The sequence below is a fragment of the Cyprinodon tularosa genome, unplaced genomic scaffold (assembly GCF_016077235.1).
Source record: "Cyprinodon tularosa strain WSP-4 unplaced genomic scaffold, ASM1607723v1 ctg125, whole genome shotgun sequence".
Lineage (NCBI taxonomy): Eukaryota > Metazoa > Chordata > Actinopteri > Cyprinodontiformes > Cyprinodontidae > Cyprinodon > Cyprinodon tularosa.
Window position 1 is genome coordinate 136,001 of NW_024038059.1, and position 16,538 is coordinate 152,538.

General features: G+C 38.0%; 1 protein-coding gene across 1 annotated transcript; it reads left to right on the forward strand.

The window, feature by feature from the left end:
• The first annotated feature begins 1,830 nt into the window (after positions 1 to 1,830).
• Positions 1,831 to 15,084, forward strand: faxca (failed axon connections homolog, metaxin like GST domain containing a). The gene is made up of 6 exons (XM_038276511.1): positions 1,831 to 2,066; positions 6,838 to 6,973; positions 7,179 to 7,375; positions 7,680 to 7,897; positions 8,269 to 8,385; positions 11,144 to 15,084. Exons 1-6 carry the CDS (start codon positions 1,831 to 1,833, stop codon positions 11,473 to 11,475), a joined length of 1,236 nt encoding a protein of 411 aa, XP_038132439.1. The 3' UTR covers positions 11,476 to 15,084.
• Positions 15,085 to 16,538: the final 1,454 nt, after the last annotated feature.

Genomic DNA, 16,538 nt, shown 5'->3' on the forward strand with positions numbered 1-16,538 from the left:
TGACAATGGAGAGAGGCCAAAAATAAATCAGAGGAGGAAAAAAAGCAAAAATAGTTTTCACAAATTACCTAGACATCCTCATTAAGTTGTTATAGTACTTGTGTTTAATTTGCTTATTTTATTTATTTTTTTCTTAATTTGTGTGCTTTAATTACAAACTTATCTCTTTTGTGTTAGGATTTATCTTTATTATTCATGAAAATCAGCAATAAAAAATAGGTTTACAAAATATTGGCCTAATAGATGTGTATTCTTCTCCACTAGTTATAGACAGCTTTCCCCTACACCTATGATGTATAATGCTATAAGCTATAAATTCTAATATTTTGTTAAATCAACCTTAAGAGTTGAATACCTGGAGCAGAAATCCCTTTTTCTGGATAAAAGTAATCACCTTCACTACGTAAGTCTAAAGGTTAGGGGAATAGAAAGGGGAGATCCCTATAGATATAACAGCCTATAAACAGTAAAGTATGCTAAGGTAAATAAGGGGAATCTATGTCTTAAATTATGTCTGTAAGAGCAGCACGGCATTTAAGGTAGGGCTGGATTTTAAGTAATAACACAGCCTTTCAGATAAGCCCACATGGTCTGACTCAAAATGTTACAGATATCACTGAGTTATAAGAACCAATGGGCTGAAACATTCGGATTAATCATGATTAATCAATTATTAAAATAATCGTCTACTAATTTAGTAATTGATTAATTGATTGATCTAAAATATGCCTTTATCTGACAGTAGGAGCCACTTAGAGCATATACCAAGATTGTGGAAAAAATATATACACATTTTGCATTTAAGATTTAAAAAATGGTTTAATCTGTCAATATGCTCTACCCAAAACTCCTCTAGTACCGGTAGAAACATTTTAGTTTCACCTGGTTTAATTTTGTATAGAATCTTCTTTTATGAACCTTTGGCTATCCGATTATTACCAGATTAATAAAAAAATAAAAAAATAGACAGATTATCGATTTGCAAAATAATTGTTAGTTGCAGCCATACCGTTAATGACTTAGCCCAGTGCTTTAAACACTGTTCGTTTCCTCTGCCTGACTGAGATTAAATTTGTTAAAATTTAAGAGTCATTTATGCTAAAAAAGAAGTGTTATTTAAAGTGAGATAAAGGATGAATGCTTCCAGCCTAAAGAACTGAGTGAAAGCCTTCAGGTGGCAGTAGCTTTACTAAACATTTTCACAGAAACTTTAAACCATATTTTACTATGTCACTGTTAATGTTTTAACATGCCATATTTTCAGTTTTCTTCTTTGTTGTTTTAGCTGCTGTATTGTGTTTCCTTACACTGCATTTGCCTCAGTATTGCTGAAATTTAGGTACTCCTCAACTGACATTACTAATGATAAATATAAATATATATGTTCCAGCTAAAGAAAGGAATCCCACAGCATAATGCAGCCACCAGTTTATATAAAGTTTCACTTTATATACCTTTTTTTTTCTTTTTTATTTACTTAAGATAAAAGTTAATGTTTCAAGAATAAATTTCTAGAGCAATAAATGATCACTGGAGAAGGAGTTTTTTTTTTTTTTGATTGGCACACAAGCGTTTATTTTGAAAAGAATAACCGGAAATCCCTCGGTGAGCTTGACAGAATGTAGAGGAGAGGGGTCAAACTGGAGAGCTCGGGACGGACTTCAGGATATGTCCTCCCCGGCAGCAGGAGGGTGAACCTCGGACGGGATGCTTGGCTCCCCCCGGCTATCGCTGCTGTTCTGCCCCCGCCTCGGTTGGCACCCATGAAGCCCCCTCTGATGCAGACCCGGCCTGCCAAAGCGAGGCGGAAAGCGGCTGGGGACACCGAGCATGTACTGGCGCGTCAGCTCTGCATGGACCGGGTCGTGTGTGGTTGATCTCGGCCGGAATCGCAGCTTCGATGAGCAGCTCTCGTTTCACGGGTACGTCGTGGCGCATCCTCTGCAGGATCACTGGATGATGTCGACGCTGGGCTCGGATTCGTGGTGGAGGAAGACTCTGTATGTGACCGGAGGCGCTCTGCTGGCTGCAGCTGCTTATCTCCTGCACGAACTGCTGACCATCAGGTAGAAAAACAACACAATCACCTCTGGAGTCCTCTAAAAAACAAACAAAGACAAAGTAACAAGCACCATGCATTTTATTTATCTCAAATTTCTGCTGCATCCTCTTACATTTGATGTTACTTAATCTGGTGTGATTGGGCGGGGTGAGGGAGCAGACGGGGAGAAAATAAGGAATCGTGAGGGACGGGTTATGATGTAACGGAACCCCAACCTCCTACCTCCATCCTCACTTCCTACCACTGCATATATGCAAAAACATATTTACATATTTCATTTTAACGGGATATATTTAATACAACGAGTTGTTGTTTTTGATATATGCAAAAACGCAAGGTTTTATCATGTAAATACTCGGCCTTCTGGACCAAATGTACCAGGGGGCCAGGAGGGGCCCAGTGTGTTTTCATGGGGGCACAGAAAAGCATGAAATTTAAAACAGGGCAAGGGATTCAATTATATTCAGACAGCGGCATGAAGTGAAATTTCTATTCAATTAGGTTTCATTAAAATTATATGTCTTATTAATAAAATTTTTTCAATTCAGTTTATTTCTATAGCGCCAATTCACAACACATGGCATCTCAAGGCACTTTACAGTTCACCAGATCATACAGTCAAATTGATTCAAAGTTTTTTTTGTAAGGAAAACCAGTTGATTGCTTCGACTCATTGACTCCAACGCAATCCCTCACACCAAGCATGCTTGTAGCGACAGTGGAGAGGAAAAACTCCCTTTTAACAGGAAGAAACCTCCAGCAGAGCCAGGTTCAGTGTGAGCGGCCATCTGCCGAGGCCGAGTGGGGTTCAATGAGCCAGAAGCAGAGATATAAAAAGCAGCTGTAACAGGCGGCCCCTTATAGGAAACACAGAGGTCACATTCATAATTTAGGAATTTTACATATTTTGGACTTAATTTAACTTAAAATTACCATTTTCTATAAAATCTGGATTAGAACTCAAGAAAAACTGAGAAATTCAGCTGTAAAAATTAGAGTATTTTTTTTTTATTATTTGTTTTGAAAAAAAATTTTTGCAGATGAGAACTGGGATCTCAATACCACTGAAGCTATCACCTTATTGTTTTTAAATAATTAGTAAAACTAAGTTTGTAAAGAGAAAAAATGTAATAGATCCAAAGGACCTATCTGTAACCATGTCTGTTCCAGCTCATATGATCATTAGAATTTCTTTGAGTATTATGTCTTCAGTACAAGGGACATAACAAGGGGCCAGGGCATGATATACAGGGGCATTGGCCCCCATTGGCCCCTGTCTGAAACCGTGCATGGCCTTCTTCATCCTGAAACCTGTAAACAAAAAGTGGAATCGATTATTGAAAACGGTCAGGAAGAGCATCTGGAGCAACACCCCAAATATCACAAGATTTAACATTTTGCATCTTGTTAAAAAAATACAGAAGGTCTATTAAGGTCAGTGAGATAATCCATCTTCAATTTGTGCTAGTATTCACTGAAGAAAATCATATATCAGCATCATTTACTCATTCTCAGTTTTCCCCCTCCCCTCATCAATTAAGCAGTATTTAATGCTGACCTACCCTACAAAATATTTATAATTTTCAATTAATGCAAAGACCTAATTTAAGAATTTGTATTATTCTGATTAATGTAATTGTACTTATTTAATATCCAATACTGCCCTAGTTGGGGTTGGCTGATAGCATAGGATCAAGCTGTTCATTCAGGTGTGATGGCAAACACTGCAGCTCTCTCTGCCTCTCTGTGGGCTCAGTATCATGTTACCATCTCACAGGTTTTTGTTTCAGATGACAAAAGGCTCTTATAGTTGATCTTGTTAAAGAAAAACTGGTTTGCTTGGGGTTGGACAGCCTTTCAGCACCACATTTAGAAAGACAGCTCCTCAGAAACTGTTTGGTGCTTTTAAGCACTTCAGCACCTTTTCTCTGTGCATAGTCTGTGGTTCTGCAGCATGCCCATTTGTAGGCGTGTTTCTGTATATTAAGTGCCTTCATAAAAAGAATATGATATGTAGATTATCATTAGTGAAGGCTTTATGTTTGAGTGACTGTACTTCACCATGGGCTGATAGACACTTAGCTGCAAGGTTTGTTTACTCAGCCGCACCAAGATGAGCTGTACAATCCTACATGACTCATGCACATGTTTTTTTGGCTTTGTGCTACAGTGACATCACAGCTTCATCCCCGACAGAAGCATAATAAAACCCAAAGGGAGACAGAAAGTTTTGTAACCCAGTGGGTTGTATAGACTTATAGAAATCGTTTTAGTTCCCCTCTGATTAAAAGTGTGTAGAATAATATTCAAATGTGGTCTGTTTGAATAAATTGATGAATTTGTCTGGAATTGATTTCAATTTAATTCAGTTTATTTGTATAGCGTCAATTCACAACACAAGTCATCTCAAGGTGCTTTGCAGAGACAAAATGGTCAGATTGGTTTGGAAAACCAGTTGATTGGATCAAGACATCCTCCTCCTGAAGGAACTTAGGTCAAGGATTTCTGCCTGTGTCTTATCGCTGCCTCTTCAGCGATCCTTCACAGCGAGCATGCATGTAGCAACGATGGAGAGGGAAACTCCCTTTTAACAGGAAGTAACCTCCAGCAGAACCAGGCTGTGAGCGGCCATCTGCCGGGGCGGACAGGGGTTCAAGGAGACAGAAGCAGACATAAAAAATAAAAGAAGCAGATATGCAAAAGGGAAATAATAACTAGCTCCACTGGTGGCCCGGTCCAGGAAACACACAGCCAGACAGACCAGCTCCAAGCTAATTAATGTGGTCACAGTAAACAGAACTACACTGGAAACAGGACACGCTCCTACTTCTATAAACAGGAGATGTTTCAGTATCCAGGATGGAGTCACAGCTGAACAGGAACAGACCAGATGAAGCTACTATAATGAGAAAAAAAAGGGCATAAAGTTATAAGTATAACTTGATCAATATTGAGGGAGGGAGAATGGAGATAGGATGTGGAAAAAATGACCCTTTGTGATCCAGCAGCCTATACATTTAGAGGCATAAATATAGAAATGGCTCAGGATAACCTTACTATTTTAGATGAGGTATCAGAAAGGTAAATCTAAAATAGGGCCAAGGTAGAGCCAAGGAGAAACATCTGTCCGGACTGAAATTCTCCCTGGTGGATCGGGCTTTTATAACGCTCTACCTCCAACAACATCTCTACTCACCCAGTGACTAAGCAAATATTATTCTGTTTATAACTGTAAGCTTTATCAAAAAGGAAAGTTTTAAGCTCTGCCTTAAAAGTAGACAGGGTGTCTGCCTCACGGATTAAATCTGGTAGTTGGTTCCACAGAAGAGGAGCCTCATAACTAAATTATCTGCCTCCCATTCTACTTTTAGAAAATCTAGGAACCGCTAGTAAACCTGCAGATTGAGAGCGAAGTGCTCTGTTAGGAACATAAGGAACAATCAGATCTCTGATATAAGATGGATCTATTCTGGATTTAACAGGAAGCCAATGAAGAGAAGCTAGGATAGGGGAGATATTATCTCTATTTTTAATTTCCATCAGAACTCTGGCTGCAGCATTCTGGATCAGCTAAAGGCTTTTAACTACAGTTTGTGGACTTCCTGTTAGTAAAGAATTACAATATCTACCATTGAGGTGCAGGGACTAGTTTCTCAGCATCACCCCTGTACAGGATTTTTCAATTTTTTTTTCAATATTCCATGATGAACGAAGGAATTTCTAAAAACCTCTTTGAATTGGGATCTAAATGACTGGCCGTGATCAAAAATAACACCAAAATTTTTGACTTTATTATCTGAGATCAATTTAATCCCATCCAAATGAACTGACTGAATCATCAGCTTCTTTTACTGTCAATTATGTACTGAACTTACACTGCTGTGAAAGATACTTAGATTTAACACATTTAATGACCATTTCCTCTCTATTTTATTAGTGCAAAATGCCTGCTAATTTTAAGCTTTTACAAAAGCTATGACTCTTTATCAGTATTGATCTAAAGGCCCACTCCTGGTGCATGATTATGCAGAGGTTTTTTTGCTTTTTAATCTTAGCATGCATAAAGTTTTTTGTTCAATAATAGATATTACAGTTGTTGAACCACCACAAAACCTGAAATATGACTTATGAAATAAAGTTTACCAGTAGAAATTATGTTCTTTTCTGCTTCCATTGAGGTTACTTGTATCAACATGGTTTCAGTCAGTTGTTACTCTGTGTTTTATACTGGTCTTTGCAACTTGAGAGATATTTATTGCTGACAAATTAATGATTGTTTTCTACATTTAAAAACTTAACTCTCAACTATGTGCCAATAAGACATAAAGAGGTTTAGAAACTTAAGAGAAAGGAGTGATTTGTCTTGATACATAACAGAAAACCTGATTCTAAACAATTTTGCTTGCATGAACTTTAACCTGTTTATAAATACACGATGGTTGTACACTGGTTTACATGAGCTAGTGGTCTTGTCTTCTTTTCTTGTGTTTTAGTCATGCAACTCCTGTTATCATCAGTAAAAGAAAAAAAAGACAATGTGAGAAATGCAGTCAAACCCCAACAAAAACCAGAGAATAAATAAAATTCATAACAAACGAACAAAAAGGGCAATTAAGGGTTGTTAAAACATTCGTAAAGTACTGGGCATTTTTCTATGAAGTTAAAAGTTCTGAGCCTAAATCAAAGTGTTTAGTTGGGACATATTGGGAGGGTTTGATTTACCCCCTCAGCTCATACTGGGTCTATCAACTCATTCCCTGTTTTTCTTCTCATAGAAAAGAAGAGGAGCTGAGCTCTAAAGATGCCATTATTCTCCATCAGTTCTCCCGGCCAAAATCTGGAGCCCCTTCACTGTCTCCTTTCTGCCTTAAGCTGGAGACCTACCTCCGTATGGCTGACCTGCCTTACCAGGTATGATCTTAGGTAATGATCATTCAGAAACAGGAACAATAACCTTGATTCAGCTCAGACTTGGCGTCCCTGGATCCCCATATAGCACCACCGTCAGATCTTCCCGTCTTTAATCAGGCAAAAAATTGTTTTACTAAATCCCACCTGCTTTTTTTTTTTAACTTTTCGCTTTTTATCCTCCTGATTCCTGTTATTTCTCCTCCAGAACTACTTTGACGGGAAGCTTTCGCCACAGGGAAAGATGCCGTGGATTGAGTACAATAATGAGCAGGTTTATGGAACTGAATTCATCATGGAGTTTCTAGAGGAGAAGCTAGGTGTGAGCTTGAACAAGAGCCTTACCTTACAGGAGAGGGCCTTGTCCCGTGCCATCACCAAAATGGTAGAAGAACACTTTTATTGGTGAGTTCTGACTGTAGGAAAACACATAATTAAATTTAATAGTTGAACATGTTTCCATACATCTTGTGACAAATTGCAATTGACCTGCATATGGCTTTCTTCTTTTATTTTTCAGTATCCTTTTAAGTTATGAAAACTCATATAAAACCGTAATGCTTAAGTTTCTGCTTTTAAAGTGAAAAAGTTTAAAATTTTCATTTGCATTGAAGCACTGAAGTTGGACTTAATGTCCAAAGAACAAAAAGGTGTTTCTGAAATTTTTGCCACAAAGACAGAAGGAGATTAATTTCAGTTTGTGTCCAAGGACTTTGGCTTACTGTCAGTGGGTGGACAACCTGGAGGAGACTCAGAAGATGCTGTCGGTGAGCGGACCACTGAGCGACCTGCTCAAGTGGATTCTGAGTCACCTAACGGGTGGGATCGTTAAGAGAGAGATGTACGGCCACGGGATTGGACGCTTCTCCAAGGAGGAGGTTTACGGTCTGATGGAGAAGGACATGCGCACCCTGGCTACCCTTCTAGGTAAGTTTAGTCATCAGATCACATCTAGTGAAAAAGAACTTTACTTGTGTGAACTTTCCTTTGTTTAAAAGCCTGTGGTTCTTTGTGTAAATAAATTATTGTTTCTCTAAAGGAAGCGCTTAGCAGCCTCATTTAAACTGCTCAACACTGACCTCTAGTGATATTTTTTATATTTGCGGTCAAATGTTTTAGTGTATTTATCATGACAGGATGTGATCCAGAGTCCCTGTCAGAATCCATGTTTTGTGAGCATCACCACAGCTGCAAACCTTTAGATAAAACACCCAAAATGATATAGAGTCTTTCACAATTTTGTTGCTATTTTTGTGATCAAACTAATGTTTCCACTTACTGTATGTGTTCCCACTTAGGAGATAATAAATACATTATGGGCTCCAAGCTTTCAGCAGTAGATGCTACAGTGTTTGGTCACCTGGCTCCAGCCATGTGGACTTTACCAGGATCACGACCAGAACAACTTATTAAAGGTTTGCTTACCAGAAAAGGTCAAATCAAACTGTACTGTATGCAAAAGAAATGTATCACAGAATTAAAGGGATAGTTCGGTATTTTTGACATGAATCTGTATGGCATCCCCATCACCAATGTCATGCAATCACACTGACTTACCCCTGGCAGCGTCCTGTGAGCAGAGTTCTCGTCCAGTTTTTGTCAAGCCGAAAGTAGTCCGGCAGGTTTGCTAGACCCAGCGAAATAAAACGTTTCTCTTCCCAAAACATTATGTGTTCAAAAGAGTGATATTTTTGCATCCCAAAAACGTTGTAGTGGAAAAAGTCACACGTCATTATCACTTGGTCCTATTTTCTCTCTGTTCGTATCAGTGCGCGCCGTCATTCAGACAGCTAGGGCCTACTAACCTGACAACAGCCAGATGCATGTCTCCCTCCGCCCAGCTAGGAGCTAGGCGGAGGGAGACATGCATCTGGCTGTTGTTGAGCTCGCTGTCTGAATGACGGCGCGCACTGATACGAACAGAGAGAAAATAGGACCAATTGAAAGTTGCCAAACATCCAGTGCTTCAATAAAAAGTTAATGCAGTAGCGTTATTGTTCATTGCCTGCTGGCCCATCAAAGGTAGCTGATTTCAGTCTGTTCTGCTTTCTTTGCTCCTACAGTGCAAAAGGAGCAGCTGTTTATTTGCTGGATGCAAATGATCCTAAACATTACAAAATACACTTTTATGGATATTTCAGACTATCCAGAGTAAGAAAAGGAAGGTGGCAGCTGATGATTGTTCCATCTTTTTCATCACGCTTTGTAGCCCGCTGCTGCAGAGAAACGATGCCACACTAAGCACACTAATGGTGGGCAAATTTTAAACTCTGTCGGCAATTTACACAAGCGATTAGCAAATATAGTATCAGAGAGCCACTAGCTATGGTGTGTACATGTGTCACCATAATGAGTTCATCTCATTGTTATGGTTTATTGTCTGTGTTGGATAATTACAGTGTATTATTGTAACTCACAAGTCGGTACACATCCTTTTATTTGTGTTGCACAACAAAGAGGCCCCGAGAAATAGTGTAAAAACCTTTATGTGATCGACGAATCATTAAAAGAAGAACCAGTCTAGTACAGGGCAAAAATAGAAAATGAAAAAACTTGTTTTATTAACCAATAATTTCAAATTTTTTTTGACCATTCAGTGTGTTTCCATTCCTGGTTGTGATCAACTGTAATGAATCAGAATAAAATTCAACTTTCTTTCTTGATTTTACATGATTTTGCTAATTGTCATGTTTTAGCTACTGTATAGCAGTAGCTGTGTAGTTTACACAGGATTAAAAAGATTTTACTACATTAATATTTCAGACATGAAAGAGCACAAAAAATCCACAAGGTTATATTTCCATAGTTCTTTGGAAAATGTAGACAGTCCTTAGTTGCAATTAAAGCAGCAATGGTGAAATTATATAAAAAAAAATATTTTCATACAAAATTAAGGGAGCAACAGGTATTTTTAAAATACAGTTCGTTATTAGCAATAATTTCCTAAATTCGTATTCTATATAGACATCTCTGTAGCTGATAGCTTTTCTTACAAAGAAATGTTTGGATATAATAAAAAAAAAAAAGGTTAAATATCTGGTTGTCAGAAAAACCAAACTTCATTCTTAGGGACACATTTCTAAAAGGTACATCCAGTTCTAATTCAACACTGAACAACAGAGCATGCACACATTGAAACATGGTGGTGGCAGCATTATGCTATGGTGTTTCTCTTCTCCTCATGAAAATAGAAATTGTCACTTGGAAATTACACACGTCACATCGCCAGACAAGGTCGTTTTGTATTGTAGTTAATTTATGCGATTAATTTTTTTAGCAATTAAATCCTTATTTAAAATCTGCCAAAAAAAAATTTGTAAACTTTGTTGCTGGGACCTACAGTAAAAACACGGTGCCTTTAATGTCCTTAAACTGCTTGTAACATTCCCTGGCTGGGTCTGGGGGAAATACATGCCTGAGCTGAAGGTCCAGAAGCCAGGTTTTTTAAGAACCAGTTGTTTTTTATGTTTTTATAAGGAAGTTTAACGTGATTGTGAATTTAGAGAGGAAAAAAAGGTTTTCAGAAACCAACATAAATTCAGACAGTGAATGGAAGAGTCAAAAGGACATTTAAAGAGGTTTGCCACATTTATTTTCTGTTCATACTGGTAACAGCTTCAAAGAAACCTCAGGCCATCATAAAAGACAAGACAGCCCTGAAAGAAAAATAACAGATACCTTACCTAACTCCAAAAAAACCCAAAATAACCTTCATGAAAAGCACATAAACAGGAGAAAATTAGGGTTAAACAAGAAAGCTCTCCCCCACCAAAGCAGTTTACACATGTTGAAAGGAGAATAGTACAAAGAAGCATTAAAGAGATGTACAGTATGACAACAAATGGTGTGTATTGGGGAAATATGGCCTAGAGGTCCCTGAAGTGCAGCTTCACATTCCTTAAATGGTGTGCAGCTGATTGCTAATTGGACTGAGACCCAGGAAGTAGCATCCAATCCTGGAAGAGGCGGAGCCTAAAACAGAACAAGGCATTCCTTCCATGCAAAACAAAATAAATCCCACTTTGGGGATGTAACACTGCTCTTCATTCTGACCGTAAGACATTAATTTGGTAAAACAAAGTGCAGTTTTCCATCGAACAGTTCTCGAAGGAAATATTTTAAATCAATGACTTATGTCACTGTAACCAAAACTAAAAATGTTGTCCCTTGCAGGCGAGCTTATCAACCTGGCCATGTACTGTGACCGCATCCGCCGGCGCTTCTGGCCCGAGTGGTTCGTGGACCTGGAGGATTTCCGATACGACCTCACCACAGAGATGAGCGACACGCCTTCTAAACTCCCAGACCTGGGCCTCTACTCTCGCACAGACACTTCCCAAGAGACTATTTACTCCCATTCTTCGCATCTTTCCCATCTTTCCCACCTTTCGCACACCCCCACTCCTCAGGAGCCCCCATCGCCTGTAAGCGACCCGACGGGCCACTCTCTTTACGACTCTGACATGGACACCGAGTGCTCTGAAATCGATCAGCTCAAGTGTTGATGAAACACATCTGTGTGGCTCACACTCATAAGTACGCACACCACAGGGGGGAGCTACATCTTACCCATGCCTCTTTAAACAGATAAGAGAGATGATGGGGATTAGTTGTGTTGGTACAGATCTAGGGAACAGAAAGGGGCTAACCTGCAAATTCCAGTGGAGGAAAGATCAGTGTCCACCATACTGGCGATTAAAAGAAGAAAGTAGTCAAGAACCTGAAGGAATTATAATTAGGAGGAGGTTGAAACTCTAAAAAGGAGTAAATGACGCTGCTGCTGCTGAGAAACTCCTCCATGTGCTCTACATCATGTGCAGTCAAAACCCTTTTCCATGCGCTTCATCCATGGCAGCTACCTCTGTGCACGCCCAGTGTTTCCTTGTAGCTTCGTGCTCCACCATTCAAGCGTGTGAGTGTTTTTTCACTGACTGATCCTTTAACCCCTTAGGGTGAAATTACATCAACACCTACAGCTAGCCCAGACTGAATCACAACTGTTCAGTGTAAATATTTATAAGAATCAGAGTAGAATAATTGATAAAATATGGAATTATATTAAGCTGATAGAGTGTATAGATAATCTAAAGAAAATCTTACTCCCTCTGTTATATAATGTAAATACTGTAAGTGTCTTTCCTCTTCAATCTCTGTTCATGCTGGTTTGGATCAGCAAAAAGATATGCGAGAACTTCAGTCCTGTGTTCATCTGCTTTCACAGCAGGGATCAGGCCATATGCAAGGCCTCCAGTTAAATGATGAATCATAGAATGTTATTGACATTTTTCCAAAGGTTTTGAGCCACTATAATTTTTATTTATGTTTATTCCAAGGAGTCTGAATTTTATGTTATACTTCGAGGTGGTTGTGATCAACAGATGTCTTAAAACTCATTTTCAGTCTGTTGATTTTTGACCTTTTTAAGTCCTCCTTATTTATTCATGCAGGCAAATAAAACTATTTTCAAGGATTCCACACCTTTAAATGAATTAAATTAAAATTTCATTTTATTCTTTTTTATATCATGATAAGCATGATAAATGGTCCACTAACTAGAGTTATGTTTAGAAGTGTACATAATTTATTCGTCGTTCGAGTATCTAACAACAGCTTTTTGCAGTGATTTATCCTTATAAGATGATCACAAAGAGTTAAGATGAAAAAAGACAGCTGATCTAAGAGTCTGTGCCATAAAAACACTTAAAGTTAACTGTGGGATACCCCTTAACCCCTCCACTTAAGCACTGTGGTGCACTACAATTTGTGTAACATTTAGATAATTAAAACAAACTCAAAAGTCAATGTTCGCTCTCAGTCGGTGGCAAATGTTGAAATATCAAGATAAAATCTAGAATTTCCAATGAGATATTTAGGAATCCTGAGCACTGCAGAGAGGATTTAAATAAGTGCTTTATTTCCAGTCTGTCAAAAAGATAGTTCGGTGCAATTTCCCTCTGAATCCTTGAAATCTATGAAAAATAAAAAAGGCTAAGTGATATCAAAAAGTATTTCGGAACAAAGAACGTGATTCGTGAAGAGCTTTTAGATGAATATACTGTAAAAGCTTCTCAGATATAGGGATGAGCTAAAAGCAGATATTTTAAGACTTTCAGTAAAGTCTAAACAAGCTTCTTTGAATTTGAAAAGCTTCCTGGATGGGAAATGAAACGTCTTCAAACTTGGAAACAAAGTCCAGTGGGTTTTTTTTTTTACTTTTTTGGAATGACTATGACCTGGATAACTGAAAATCTTCACCAACCTAAAACAAAGTGGATAAACACCAGGTTGAAAGATGATAGATTTTCCTCTAGCAAAATTAACATCAGTTAGAAACTTTAGGAAATTTGATTATTAATATTTACTTTATCCACAAGAACTACAGCTTTGAGTCAAAGAGAAATCTAAGACACACATTTGTAGGAGTCATCCATTAGGAGCGAATCAAACAATCTATAAAGAAGAGAAGAATTCGTAGCTTTTGAATTAAAATCTGCAGCTTATTCCTCCATGTCTGAGGTTGTAGCACTTTTCTTTCTTTCTTTCTTGCTGTTAGTGCTTTTGTTTTAAATATGTGCTATCAAGTGTAGAGTTCATCTGTGCATCAGCTGCAGCGTCTGAAAGGCTGCTTAAGATGGAAACTATGTACGCTTCTATCTGATGTTGCAGATGGAGTCTCCTTGTTTTTGCTGCTTTGTGGGTTTGAATGGTAACACATAACTTCAGCTTCAGGAGATGTGCGTTTGTATTCACCCCCTTTGAGTAAAAAAAAAAAAAAAAAAAGTTTAACCACCTTGTGCTGCAGCCACCAGCTGTGAGTCTTTTGAAGCTGTTTCTATGCCTTCATCCAGAGATTGAGATAGTTATTTTCACCCTTCTTTGCAAAATAACTCCAGCTTTTAAAGCAAGGCTTATGGGATTTATACTAATGTTATCTAACAAACCTCTGAGGTCTTCACAAAACAGCTGATTTAATAATGAGATTTAATTACACACTGATTAATTAGCAGGCATTGAAGGCAGTTAGATGCACTGGAGTTTATTTATGGGTGTCCGTGTAAAGGGATGAATACAAATTCACACCTTGCCGGTATTAATTTGTGAAACATCATGTCATTTTCCTTTCATCTGACAACTTTTTGTTGTTCCATGACTTCAAATCCTGATATGTCACTGCGGTGTGTGGATATAACATGACAAAATGTGAAAAGGTTTCTGGCATAATCATAAAGGGGCAGAAATTTTGGACTAAAATCAAAGAAAGAGAGTAAGAGGCTCAGAGTGATGCCTTCAAGAGTTTTTGTGTGCGTGAGATCATAACAGCTGAGTTTTTAGTTATGTAAAAAATCTGAAACTAACAAAAAAGAACTCATGTTTTTATGTTGTTTTGATATTCCTTGCCTGCATGATGTTGCCTTTTGTCTCTACTAAGTTCAGGTTTGTGTCATTGTTTACAGCTGTGCCAGTGTATGCTTTAATTATATTTATACAGTATATAGTTTTATACGTTAAATATATCTATATGAGTTTTTTAATTTTTTACCCTTGCTGGTTTATTCAATTAAATTATTTGGTTTTGTTTATATGCTCATATTTGTTGACACATGAACTGTTTACATGTGACACTCAGAATAACTGAGCTGTGTATCGGTGCAATAAGGTCGCTTGCTCTTAACCCCTGCACACCTAAAAAACAGACTGAGCAATCATTTTCAGATTCCCCACATTTTTCTATGCATGTTCATCTCCATTTCCAGGTAATCGTCTGTAAATGTTGAAAAAAACGCTCAAACTCCTCCCAGCTACTGGACCAAACTCCAGAAACACTTGCTCAACTTTGGGGTTTAAAATCAGGTAGTTTGGTGGCTCCCCCAAACATTTTCTGCTTGTAGACTCTAGATGCTGCTTGACATCGTCTCTTGTTGTTTGTGAAACAGAATTATGAAGTAATCACCTGGCTGTAAATAAGAGAGTGATAAAGAAATTAAATTAAAACTGAGAAAAAAGACGCTGTGTATGATTTTCTGAATGTACCACAACTAGCGATAAACGTCTGAATGAAAATTGATTCATTTCAAGTTTTCATTAAATATAGCTGTGATATTTCTCCCCCTGTAGCGTGTCTCCTTGTTATTTATTGACTTGTTAGTTAGTAATATTTCAGGCAGCACCACTTGTGGCAAAAACAAAACAACAAACACCCCTAAATATAATGAGTAGATCACTGCTGCCAGCAATTTTATGTTGATCATCTGTTTTCGTCCACTTATAAAAAAAATCATGTTTTTTTTTTTTTACTACAAAATTTTTCAGCTTTTCAAACAAGATTTTACATTAAACTATTATGATATGAATGAATAGAAAAGGCAGTTTCTAAGCAATAATAAGCTATTTAAACACACTCACACACGAACAGTTTTTCCTTATCCCTGTGGCTGCATGCATGCTCAGCAGGGCCGTGCAGAGACCACTAAAGGGGCAGGTGCTCAAAAAGAAAAAAAAAAGGGCACATCTTATCGCATTTTAGGACAGAATATTAACAAAGTCACATAGCTTTCAGAGTTTAATGAACAATGATAAATGACAAAATTGTGAGACATACAATCAAAGCTAAGGGAAACACAAGAACAACAGCCTAATGTCTGTATGATAAAAATACTGAATCGATAGATAAGAACAGCTTTTCCTCACCTGGCTGTCTCCTCCCGCTCAGTAGTTCTTCAGAGAAAGGCGCGCCGCGTCCTATACTTTCCTCCGTTTAAACCGCTACTCTTTGCTAAAGTAGAGAAATTATACAACGTTCAAAGTTTTCCGTTGTCTGACAAGTAGCAAGCCTACTCCAGTATTTTCACCAAAAATTATGTTTTTTAATTCACAAAAAAAACTGTTCTGTTTTCATTACAGAACAGTTTTTTGTGAATTAAAAAACATAATTTTCAATGTAAAAGACTAAAAGCACTGAGTAAACAGTGTTTTAGATCAAACAATACTGCATCATCCATGGGGCTCATTTGGTTTCACTTACATGTCTATTCAGGTTGACATTGGAGAGGCGGTGCAGACTGAAGACATAGCCATCCGTCCGATCATGGTTGATCTTGCTTAGGGCCAAATGAGCAGCGGCCACAGTGTAATGTGGAATGTTTGCTACCTTTAGCTCCGCAGTTAGCCGCCTTATCTGACTGTGCGGCACCGGCAAAAGGTCAAAGGTAACAATGTGACCGGAGGGCTTATTGTATTGTTTTTCTTGCCAAAAAGAAAAAAGATAATAATAATAATTTCAGTACATGTGTCAAATAAAAAAAATTAAGATAAAGCAAAAAAAAAGAAAAAAAAAAAAGACCAAAAGGGCACATTGGGATCATGGAGCAAAAGGGGCAGGTGCTCAAGCCCCCTTAGCCCCCCCCTCTGCACGTGCCTGATGCTCAGTCTGAGGGATTGCTGTAGATGTAATGACGACACAATGTAAACTAACGTCTATTGTTGCTACATGCTCATCCAGGAGGAGCAGATCCTGCAACATCACAAACTCAGTGCAAGCAGCTTTTAACCGATCTGTCTGTATGATTTG